Source organism: Sapajus apella, unplaced genomic scaffold (genome assembly GCF_009761245.1).
Source record: "Sapajus apella isolate SASKATOON/1434 unplaced genomic scaffold, GSC_monkey_1.0 scaffold144, whole genome shotgun sequence".
Lineage (NCBI taxonomy): Eukaryota > Metazoa > Chordata > Mammalia > Primates > Cebidae > Sapajus > Sapajus apella.
The window spans coordinates 1,384,602-1,396,251 of NW_022437084.1; the positions used below are offsets into that span (position 1 = coordinate 1,384,602).

The 11,650-nt window shown below is 53.6% G+C and overlaps 1 protein-coding gene across 5 annotated transcripts; it reads left to right on the forward strand.

Moving 5' to 3' along the window:
* The first annotated feature begins 325 nt into the window (after positions 1 to 325).
* On the forward strand, positions 326 to 9,047 carry CTU1 (cytosolic thiouridylase subunit 1). Of its 5 annotated transcripts, none has more exons than XM_032264531.1 (4): positions 896 to 990; positions 2,675 to 2,735; positions 3,349 to 3,877; positions 8,420 to 9,047. In XM_032264531.1, exons 3-4 carry the CDS (start codon positions 3,370 to 3,372, stop codon positions 8,956 to 8,958), a joined length of 1,047 nt encoding a protein of 348 aa, XP_032120422.1. In that variant the 5' UTR covers positions 896 to 990; positions 2,675 to 2,735; positions 3,349 to 3,369; the 3' UTR covers positions 8,959 to 9,047. The 5 variants fall into 5 exon arrangements, with proteins under 5 accessions (XP_032120420.1, XP_032120422.1, XP_032120423.1 ...); XM_032264532.1 differs by having other exon boundaries at positions 910 to 990; positions 1,322 to 2,735; XM_032264529.1 differs by lacking the exon at positions 2,675 to 2,735 and having other exon boundaries at positions 326 to 990.
* Positions 9,048 to 11,650: the final 2,603 nt, after the last annotated feature.

Here is an 11,650-nt window from a genome sequence, read left to right on the forward strand (position 1 = left end):
TCTAACCTGTTCTCTGTCCTCTAGTTCCACCTCCCATTCCACGTGAAAGTTGTGGGTGGGTGTCCATTTCACTGCCCGGCGTCTGTGTTACCTTTCATCACTTTCTCTCGTCATTGCCCCCGTCCTCACTACAAATCAGTGTTTTACAGGTCCCATGGGAACCACCTTCAAAATAGACCAGAAATTTACTTTCTACAGTCGTACCCACTATCCAGAGCCAACAGCATGTGCAGACACCACACCCCCAATCGCTGACATCTGACGCACGGGCGGAGTCCCTCAGCCTGCACCCGACTCCCTCTCCCAATTCGACCTGCGTACGAGCATCACCACTGCCCCACGTGCGCGCACAACTCCACTCCAATCCTCGGAGTCTGTTCTGCGCATGCGCTGTCTGCGCCTTTTACACTTGCGACCAACCCCAGCAACCCCACCTTCAATTCTCACCCACAACCCCGCCTCAAAGGGCAGAAATCATATGCCCTTATAATCCCCTTAAAATCCTGTAATAATCCCACAAGCCAGTTAATCAGAATACAACGACTTCGCTTACACAGCAACATGAACCTGCCGGTGACAGCGCGCCGCCATGGCAACAACAGTACACACAGCTCCGCGGCTCCCTGGGCCCGAGCGCAGGCGCAGAAAATAAACGGGGCAGTGCATTATGGAAGCAGCAGAAAGAGCAAGGAAAGCGTTTCTGGGAGTTGTAGGCCAAACGGGACCTCAGAGCCACGGGCGCAGAAAGCAAAGGGGGCAGTGCATTTTGGGGGCAGCAGAAAGAACAATGCAAATGTTTCTCGGAGTCGTAAACTAAGCGGAAGCCCGGAGCCATTGGCTCATCCAGCGGCGCTGCCGCATGGGATTCTGGGAGCTGTAGGCAAGGAAGTCCCAAGACCTTGTGGGAATGGTAGTCTTGGAGTAGTCACTTCCGTGCCAGGCTTCCGCGTGGTGGGCAGTGTGGACGTCCCAGCACTGCGTTCTGCCCGGGTGAGTATTTATTCCTGCGGTGAGTTGGCATGTGGACCCCGGCTCTTTGTTGCGGTGCCGTGGGAGGGTTGAAGGTCTCTACGAGCGTGAGACGCTTCTATGATTTCCCAGCGCGGTGTCCCTGAGGCCTTGTAGCCAGGATTCCCACTTTGGACGCTGCGGTCTGGCCTCTTACCGGGCCACCCCCTTCCGCAAGACAGGATATGACCATCTCCCTGTCCCCGCCCCCATGCCACATTCTTGAGTCCTTTTGACAAGGCTGCAATCCAGAGGCAACCCCGGGATCCGCGATCTCTCTTCTGGGAGCATTTATTATTCTCTCATCCTACAGATATTTACTGAGCACCGACTCTGCGCAAGTTGGGGGGGGGGGGTGTGGGCAGCAGACCAACCCTGCCCCTGCCTTGAAGAAGCAGAGAGACAGACCTGTCACCAGTGACAGCGAGTCAGGATCAGGGCCAGTATGGAGGCACACATGCAGCTCTCGGGGCCCTGGGGGAGGCGCCCGACTCAGTGACTGGGGTCCATAAAGTCTTTGAGGGAAGACGTTTAACATGCACGTCAAACTTGACATGTCCAAATGGAATTCCTGGTCTTCTCCCCTCAAAAAATGGCCCCACCATCCCCCTAGTGCTCAGGCCAGAACCTCAAAGTTACCCTTCATCACTTTCTCTCGTCATTGCCCCAGTCAGTCTGCCCGGCTTGACCCTAGGAGGCAGAGGTTGCAATGAGCCAAAATTGTGCCACTGCATTTTAGCCTGGGTGACAGAGTGAGACTCCATCTCAAAAAATTAACACTTAAAATATTTTTTAAAGAATGGAAAGAGATGGGTGCTAGGCAGGACCTGAAAACATGAAAAGGCCTCCCCAGAAGAGAATTGAGCAGAAAATCCAGGAGCACAGAGGAGGAGTGAGTCAAAAACGGGGGGAGGAAATATTCCAAGGGGTGCTGCAGCCATCTGGGAGAGAGACAGACCTGACTAGGGTGCTGTCATGGAGATGGTCAGAAGGGTTTGGCTGTTTTTAAGCCATATTCAAATAGGATTTGCTATTTCATTTAAGTACCTGGAGTTTGAAAAGGTCCGGAGTTGGCATTGCAGTTTGGTGCCACTCACTGGGAGCATGACAAGTGTAAGGAGAGAAAGAGCAGTCCAGTCTCCTGAACCCCAAAGCTTCTGGCCTGAGCAGCTGGATGGATGGAGCTGCCTTGTGCTCCAGGAGAAGCCCGTTGGGTTAGAGGAATCAGGAATTTGGGTTTGGAGATGCCTATTAGACATCTGCATGGCACTGGCCTCTGCCCTCAGAGAAGTTAGAAACAGTAAATACAGTCACATAAAATAATTCCAAACATTGTGGTAAGTCCTAGAAGCAATGTGACCTGCCTGCTCTGAATGGCAAGGAGACAAAGGCATTCGTCCAGGCTGGAGGTGATGGTGGCTTGGGGAAGGGAACTGAGCCTGGGGAGTTTTTGTGGGTTCACCAGGCAGACAGGACCAAGATTTGACTGGAGGTTTGGAGTCTTGGAGTTTGGGTGGAGAAGGATGAGGTAGGAAAGAAAACGGATGGAAGTCAGAGATGGGCTGATCCATGTCTTGATGAGGCCACATTAACTTGGGGATTCTGATACCAGAGCAGGTTTGAGTTCAATCTTGGAGACCCACATATGCTTTCATCCCCAAAACAGGTGCAACCCTAACTGGTCTCCCGAGGTGTGATCCAGGCTACCTGCGTGTTCCCTGGAGAAGGTGATCACCCTGCCTTTCACAGGATGCAATCAGAACCCACTCCTGGAGACAGTATCAAACCCTACAGAGTGAAATCAATTGTCCTTTCCTGTTTTCCACCTTCCCCTGAACACAGCTTCAATCCTCTGGCCTCCCTCTGCCCCGAGAGTCATAAATCCCTCACCTCCCAAGCTCTCTTAACAGCCCTGGTGGCCCATGCCAATGATATCTACCTTGTCTTTCTGATCTGGGCTGTAACAAGGGTGGCCTCCCTGGAGGTTGTGACAAACGGTCCTTAATATACACCCCATCCCTCTGGACAAGACACAACCTAATCTTGGGTATAACCTGTTTGTCCTCCCTCTCTTTAGCCCTGAAGCCAGATTCTTAAGCTACTTCTCTTCTTGGTGCATAATGGTGCAATCCAAGAAGCATTCCCTAAGGCAGTGGCTTTCTTACACCAGGACCCACTTATAACCGTCCTGTCTCCAGTGCTAGAAGAAGCCACTCCACTCGCGCACAAGTCTCCCTGGTCTATTCCGGCCAGAGGTGCAATCCTGACAATCTCCCTGAAGGCAAGGACCCTGCAATCCGGAATCCACACGTAACCCACCTCCTCTCTCTCCCTGTTTAGGAGAAGCCGACGCCTCCCGCAATGCCCGCCCCACCGTGTACCTCCTGCCACGCGGCACGAGCTGCCCTCCGCCGTCCACGCTCCGGCCAAGCGCTGTGCGGTGCCTGCTTCTGCTCAGCCTTTGAGGCCGAGGTGCTGCACACGGTGCTCGCGGGCCGCCTGCTGCCGCCTGGTGCAGTGGTGGCTGTGGGCGCCTCGGGCGGCAAGGACTCCACCGTGCTGGCGCACGTGCTGCGCGGGCTGGCGCCGCGCCTGGGCATCTCACTGCAGCTCGTGGCCGTCGACGAGGGCATTGGCGGCTACCGGGACGCGGCGCTGGCGGCCGTGCGGCGCCAGGCGGCGCGCTGGGAACTGCCGCTCACCGTCGTAGCCTACGAAGACCTCTTCGGGGGCTGGACAATGGATGCGGTGGCCCGCAGCACAGCTGGCTCCGGCCGCAGCCGCTCCTGCTGCACCTTCTGTGGGGTGCTGCGTCGCCGGGCGCTGGAGGAAGGGGCACGCCGCGTGGGAGCCACGCACATCGTGACGGGTGAGCGCAGGCGCAGCCGCGGAGCGGCGTGCTCAGAGGCAGTGGGGCGCATGCACGGGCCAGGGGGCGGGGCCTGAAAGGGGACTCATGCGCATGCTCCAGGGGCGTGGGAGGAGACGTTAGGCGTGGCTTAACGGGAGGATCCCACTAAGGAGATGTGAAAGCGCGCATGCTCCAGTTTGGGGCTGGAGCCCTGTGAAGGTTCTAGACGCTGGACCGAGGGGCCAGGCAGGGATCATGAAGGTTTTTGGGTCTTGGCCACAGTCTTGGTTTGCAGAGATTGCCAAACGGGTGGGAGGTGAAAGTCTCCGGAGATTAGATCTCTGGTTCTTCGCTTATTTTTAAGTGTTTCTAACATGTTTCATCTCTTATGGTCCACCTCTCAGAATCCAGCTCTGTCTCTAAAAAGCATCTCTGCCTCTTAATTCCTTTTCTTTGTTGGTCGCTCCTTTCTTTGTAAGTTTTTTTATTCTCTCTCTTTCATCCATTCCTTCAACAAACAGATGCTGAGTTTCTGCTATATGCCGGATCCCATGTGGCCAAAGTTCTTAACTACTCTGTACTTCTGTTTCTCTCCATCCTTGAAACAGGAATATGAATGGTACCCAGCTCATAAACTTGTTATTACAATTAGAAGAGTCTATTTAGTAGAAGTATAATATCTATTTTATAGTTACGTTACATAACCTGTATGATATAGTATAGATTACACATTTTATACGTGCTATATTATCACCATCGTTGTCGGGCTAGGACTGAGAATACACTTACACACAAGTTCCTACCTTTGCATGGTTATCAAGTACAAAATTATAAACACTATACACGTTACTGACCATGTATGGACATGTTAAGGACCATGTGTACACACAGAGAACCCTATGATCTGGAAGGAGTGGGGTCAGGGAACTATTTTGAAATCTGAAGGCTCACAGTGAAGAGGTAAAGGGGGTAGAATTGGGGAGAGGTTTTTGGCCTGTACAAAAGCCAATTTGGGCTGCCCCAAGAAGTCCAGTGTGGCTGGATCCCAGAAAGCAAGGGCAGGGGAGGCTGGAGAGGTGGAAGAGGTCAGGCCTTACCCTGTAGGCTGTGGTGGAACCAGTAAAAGTGACAAGAAGGGAGTTTCACTTTGAAAAGCTCACCCAGGCCATGGTGAGGAACCTGGGTTGGAGGGGCAGGGACAAAGCCAAGGAGACCAGTCAGTGGGGGGCCAGCTGCAGTCACAGAGGTGAGAGTGGTGGTTGGAGAGAATCAGCACATTCAAAGGGAATGAAGGCAAAGTCGTTCTGAGTCTGTCATCTGCCACCGTGCTAGGGCATCGGCTCTGGGGAAGGCTTACTGAGCTTCAATGACTGGTGTGGCCTTTTCCCTACTGAATAACTTTGGAGAAATCCCTAGATCTCTGTGATTGAAAATGGGAACAATAATCCTTTCCATACAAGAGCAGTATATGGAAAGAATGAGAGGCTTGGGTCGGGCACCGTGGCTCACGCCTGTAATCCGAGCACTTTGGGAGGCCGAGGCGGGTGGATCACGAGGTCAAGAGTTCGAGACCAGCATGGCCAACGTGGTGAAACCCCATCTCTACTAAGAATACGAAAATTACCCGAGCATGGTGGCTGGCCCGTGTAATACCAGCTACTTGGGAGGCTGAGGCAGGAGGACTGCTTGAACCCAGGAGGCCGAGGTTGCAGTGAGCCGAGATCACGCCACTGCAACTCCAGCTTGGGCAACAGAGCAAGACTCCATCTCGGGGGCAGGGGGTACGGGGGGCGGGGGGAAAAGAATGAGAGGCTGCCTCAGGTTTTAAAGTTAATTTGATAGAATCACTTAGTAATTGTACTTCTAAAAGTAATGAGGGCTTCCAGAAAAATCCCTAACTTGGAAGGTGATTTTTCCCTTTGTTTATACACTATTATCAAAGGCATAGTATAATGATTGTTGTAATAATTATTACAAAATCGGGAGCTCCTAAGTGGGTTTGTAATGACAAGGTGTGGAGTAAATCCAGTCTCTCCTAATGAATGTGGTTTACAACTTTAAGTCAATAGTAAACGTTTAACCAGATGTCATTTCCAGTAGCAAACATGCTAATCTCAAGGTCACAGGGCTTGGCAGTTCTTTGGAAGGTAACCATTACTACAAACACAATTAGAGCTAAGTTCTTGGAGGATTTTTACCATATAGACCAGCGTCTCTCAACTTCGGCCCTATTGACATTTGGGGCCAGATAGTTTGTTGTTAGGGAGCTGTCCTCTGCGATGCAGGATTTTAGCAGCATCCCTGGCCTCTACCCATTAGACGCTATTTAATAGTAACACCACCACCCCAGCCTGACAACCAGAAATGTCTCCAGCCATTGCCAAATGTCTCAGGGGGAGGGAAGGAGAGAGGAATCATCCCAGATTAAGCACTGATACAGACTCAAGTATAACTTGACAAGACACAGAACAAGTACAGCTTCAATTTCATGGTGACCAGTGTGTAAATATTTCTCACTGTTATTTCTAAACAAAGATAACAAAAACACTGCAGTGGTTACAGGTGTGGTGGTTCATGCCAGTAATCCCAGCCACTCTGGGAGGCGGAGGATCACTTGAGCTCAGGAGTTCAAGACCAGCTTGGCCAACATGGAGAAACTCCATCTGTACAGAAATGCAAAAATTAGCCGGGCATGGTGGCGTGCACCTGTGGTCCCAGCTACTCTGGAGGCTGAGGGCAGGGATCACTTAAGCCTGGGAGACAGAGGTTGCAGTGAGCTGAGGTCGAGCCACTGTACTACAGCCTGGGCACTAAAGCAAGACACACACACACACACACACACACACACACACACTCTCACTGAAAAAAACATAAACTACAGTCTGTTTTGTCAGAGGCCCGGTGTCATTTGTTTTCTCTAGCTGCTATAACAAATTACTTAAAATTTAACAGCTTTAAACAACACAGATTTATTATCTTGCATTTCTGGAGATTCGAAGTCTGGCAAGTCTCACCGGGCTAAAATCGAAGTGTCAACAGTGCCGAGCTTCTCCTGGAGGCACTTGGGCCAGGGGGTCCATTTCCTTGCCTTTTCCAGCTTCCGGAGGCTGCCCACATTCCTGGCTCATGGCCTCTTCCTCTATTGTCTTGTCTTTTTTTTTTCTTTTGAAACAGAGTCTTGCTTTGTTGCCTAGGCTGGAGTGCAGTGGCGCAATCTTGGCTCACTGCAACCTCTGCCTCCTGGGTTCAATAGATTCTCATGCCTCAACCTCCCAAGTAGCTGGGGTTACAGGTGCCCACCATCACGCCCTGCTAATTTTTGTATTTTTAGTAGAGATGGGGTTTCGCCATGTTGGCCAGGCTGGTCTCAAACTCCTGGCCTCAGGTGATCCTCCCGCTTCGGCCTCCCAAAGTGCTGGGATTACAAGCGTGAGCCACTGTGCCCAGCTCTTCCTCTATTTTCAAAGCTAAGGATGGCAGGTTGAGTCCTACTCTGTTTGCGTCACTCTAACCTTGCCTCTGCCCTCACAACCCCATATTCAGTAGGCGGGTGGCAAATGAGGTACCCCCAAGTTCCCCAGGGAGCTTGTGTGTGTTACCCTCTTGATTCCTGCTGTGTCCACCTCCAGGCTCCACCTGGCTGTCCCACAGTGCCCAGGGGGGCTCCATGGCCCTGTCTCCCTCTCCTGGACTCCGGGTCCTTGTGCCCTATGGTGCCCAGGGGAGCTCCATGGCTCAGGCTCCCCCTTTCCCTCTCTCTCTCTGGGTCCTGGCTGCCCTCTATGTTCAAACGTCTCCTTGGTCCTATCTCTCCCTCTTCTGCCTCCCTCCACTCTAAGGGTCTTTGTGATTACATGGAGCACACCTGGATAATCTGCCATACTCTCCCTAAAGTCGGTTGATTAGCAGCCCCAATTCAACCTGCAACCTTAATTCCCCTTTGCCTGACAGCCAAACATATCCATAGGTTCCCAAAATTAGGCCATGGACACCCTAGGCGGTGGGGGAGAGGGCAGCCTGCCTACCACACCAGTTCTGTTGAGAATCTCTGTTAAATGTCTTAAATACCATTCTGATTTTTGTGTACAGTCTGAATTACAGTTTTAACTGAGGATGATAAGGTTATTAGCAGCATAATGCACTTTTACTCCCTATAGAAAAGGGCAACTAGCATAAGGTCCGCTCCGCAGTAGGTGGGTGGTCCATGAGGCGCCCCCCCAAGTTGCGCCAGGTGAGCTTATGTTTCTCTGGTTTTTTTTTGTTGTGTACATCTCCGGCCTGCACCTGGCTGCCTCACGGTTCCCCAGGGGTCTCCATGGCTCTCTTTCCCCTCCCTGTCTCTGGATCCTGGCTGTCACACGTTTTTCAGGGGTCTCCATGGCTCCCTCTCCCCCTCGCCATCTCTTCTGGGTCCTGACGGTCCCACTGTGCCCTGGGTCTCCATGGGTCTCCCTCCCAGTCTCCCTCTGGGTCCTCATGGACCCTTGGTTCCCCGGGGGGCTCCCTGACCAGCAGCGCCCTCCGCGCCCCGGCTCACCCGCTCCCGTCTCTCCCCACCAGGTCACAACGCAGACGACATGGCGGAGACCGTGCTCATGAACTTCCTGCGGGGCGACACGGGGCGGCTGGCCCGGGGCGGGGGCCTGGGCTCCCCGGGCGAGGGGGGCGCCCTGCCGCGCTGCCGCCCGCTGCAGTTCGCGTCGCAGAAGGAGGTGGTGCTGTACGCGCACTTCCGCCGCCTGGACTACTTCTCCGAGGAGTGCGTCTACGCGCCCGAGGCCTTCCGCGGCCACGCCCGGGACCTGCTCAAGCGCCTGGAGGCGGCGCGGCCGTCGGCGGTGCTGGACCTCGTGCACTCCGCCGAGCGCCTGGCGCTGGCCGCGTCCGCTCGGCCCCCGCGCCCCGGCGCCTGCTCCCGCTGCGGGGCTCTGGCCAGCCGCGCGCTCTGCCAGGCCTGCGCGCTCCTGGACGGCCTGAACCGCGGCCGGCCCCGCCTGGCCATCGGCAAGGGCCGCCGGGGGCTGGACGAGCAGGCGACGCCGGGGACGCCCGGGGATCCGGCCCAGACCCCTACCCCAAAGGCCGTCCCCACCTTCTAGCGACTCCGGACCTCCCGCTGGGATCTGACGCCCCCCCCGGGGTGGGGACTGCCTGTAAATGACACTGTGAATAAACCCCCATTACCTTGCCCGGCCTTCCATGTGAGGTTGGCAGGGGGACGAGGCCCTGGTGACCTGAAATCCTGAAGAAACTGGGACCCCCAGACTTCGGGGTCTCAGGGAGGAAGGGTCTCACGCTGGGTTTCTGGCTCTGAGGGAGGAGGGGGCTGGGGGCTCATCCTGGGTCTGAGAGGAGTGCTAGGCCTAGAGGAAGTGGGCTGGGGTCCTCAGGCATCTGCACCTGAGGAAGGAGGGCCTGGGGTCGTGGACTCCTGGGTCTCACGGGGAAGGGGGCTGAACACCTTGTGATTCCCGAGCAAGTGGGGGTAGGTTGGGGACCACCTGCCTCGTGCCTCTGCTGGTTCTGGGCGCGATCAGCATGATCCTGACCCTCCTTGAGCACCAGATTCCTGATGTTTCCTGTTTGCCCACAGTGGGGTAAGCAGAGTGACATGAATTGATGGACACACACCATTCACAGCCCCCGTCATGCTGCCTCCCTTACAGCGCTTCGTGCGCAGCACGCACTGCGCTCTCATTTGGTCTCCAGCACGGCCTCACTGGCTTTAGCCTGAGGCGGTAAATGGCCCCAAGACAGCCAGCCGGAAGGGGTCAAATCGAGGGCTCCCTCCAGAGCTCTCAAAGGTTGAAGGTCATGGAATGGGCCCTCCCCCACCTATCCCCTCCGGAATCTCTCCTGGTATCTCTGTCATGGGTGAGGAGGGGTTGGGTGGGCTCCCAAACCTAGGACTCTGGAGGCAGGGTTGTGTGAGCCTATGTCAGTGACTTAGCCTCTGATCTTCCATTTCTCTGAAAATGGAGTCAGTCCCCTCCCCCGCCCCAATTAAGGCACCACTGGGAGGAAGTGGAAGATCAGAGAAGGTGCTGAATAAATGGTGAGCACTTAGACCTGGTTGTTCATGTTACTGTCTGGCCACACCAGGGGGCGCTGGGTTTCAGGGTTGCTGCCCTGTAGGTACGGGGAGGTTGTGAGGGTCTCAAGCTCCCTGGGGAGATGGTGCTCTCCTTCCCACCTCCAGGACTTGCTGGGCTGGCTTCTTGTCAGAAATGTCCCTTCTTCCCATCGCCCAGCTCAGATCCTCCAGGGTCCTCCTAGAAGGCTTCTCACTTCTGTCCTCCCACCACTCAACCCAGGGCTTAGTAGTCTCCCAAACCCCTGCTTCTCAGTCCTGTCCTCACCCTGTGGCCACCCAAACTTGGGCTGGAGGGCAAGGACCGGATTATTCACTGAAAACATGTATGAGCACCTCCTTTGCATCAGGCATTCGTCTGGGTTCTAGGAACATGGCAGTGAACAGAAGACAAGGCTCCTGCCCTCATGAAGTTCAGTCTGGGAGAAGTGGACAGTAAGCACATCAATATATAATGTCAGGTAGTGATGAAGGCTACAGATTATAGATGGTGAGAGAAAGAAACAGGAAGAGCTCATTTCCATAGGAGTCAGGGAAGGAAGGGCCTTGGAGGAAGTGATGTTATGCGCAGACCTGCAGAAGCAAAAACCAATCATGGGGCCCTTTGGGGGAAGAGCTTTCCTGGTGGAGGGAACTGCCAGTGCAAAAGCCCGGAGGTAGGAATAAACTTGCAAGTGCAGGGAACAGCAACTACAGTGTGGCGGGAACAGAGTGGGTGAGGAAGAGGCGAGATGAGGCAGTAAGCAGAGGTGGGTCATGCATGGCCTTGTGTTGGTGAGAAAGACTTGTATTTTAAGAGTGATGGTAGGTCTTTGGAGGGCTTTGGACCCAGCAGTGGGTCCAATTTCCATTTTCTAAAAGCTACTCCAGCTGCTGTAAGGAGAATGCACTGTAGGGGGTGCAAGATGACCGAGTTCAGTTGTGCAGGATGCTGCTTGTGTGCCTGTCCTGGTACCAAGTGTGCCTTCCTCATTAGCTCATGACATGAGGAATGGGTTTTCAGCACCGAGTTTTTTAAATTGGTACATAGAAGGATCTAAAAGTTTATTTTTTGTATTATTTTATTTTTTCCCTGAGTTATTGGGGTACAGGTGGTATTTGGTTACATGAGTAAGTTCTTTTTCTTTTTTTTTTTTTTGAGATGGAGTTTCGTTCTTGTTACCCAGGCTGGAGTGCAATGGCGCAATCTCGGCTCACTGCAACCTCCACCTCCTGGGTTCAAGCAATTCTGCTGCCTCGGCCTCCCAAGTAGCTGGGATTACAGGCATGCGCCACCATGCCCAGCTAATTTTTTGTATTTTTAGTAGAGACGGGGTTTCACCCTGTAGACCAAGATGGTCTCAATCTCTTGACCTTGTGATCCACCCGCCTCGGCCTCCCAAAGTGCTGGGTTTATAGGCGTGAGCCACTGCGCCTGGCCACATGAGTAAGTTCTTTAGTGGAGATTTGTGAGATTTTGGTGCACCCATCACCTGACCATAGACACTGCACCATATTTGTTGTCTTTTATCCCTCACTCCCCTCTCACTCCTTCCTACAAGTCCCCAAAATCCATTGTATCATTCTTATAAGCCTTTGGATCCTCATAGCTTAGCTCCCACATATCAGTGAGAACATACAATGGTTGGTTTTCATTCCTGAGTTACTTCACTTAGAATAATAGTCTCCAGTCTCATCCAGGTCATTGCAAATGCTGTTAA

What these genes read in the sequence shown, in the direction of transcription:
- CTU1 (XM_032264529.1), top strand. Translation starts at nt 562, where the DNA reads ATGAACCTGCCGGTGACAGCGCGCCGCCATGGCAACAACAGTACACAC. An exon ending in CAGCACTGCGTTCTGCCCGG is followed by an intron (nt 991 to 3,348) that starts GTGAGTATTTAT and finishes CTCCCTGTTTAG; the next exon opens with GAGAAGCCGACGCCTCCCGC. An exon ending in AGCCACGCACATCGTGACGG is followed by an intron (nt 3,878 to 8,419) that starts GTGAGCGCAGGC and finishes TCTCCCCACCAG; the next exon opens with GTCACAACGCAGACGACATG.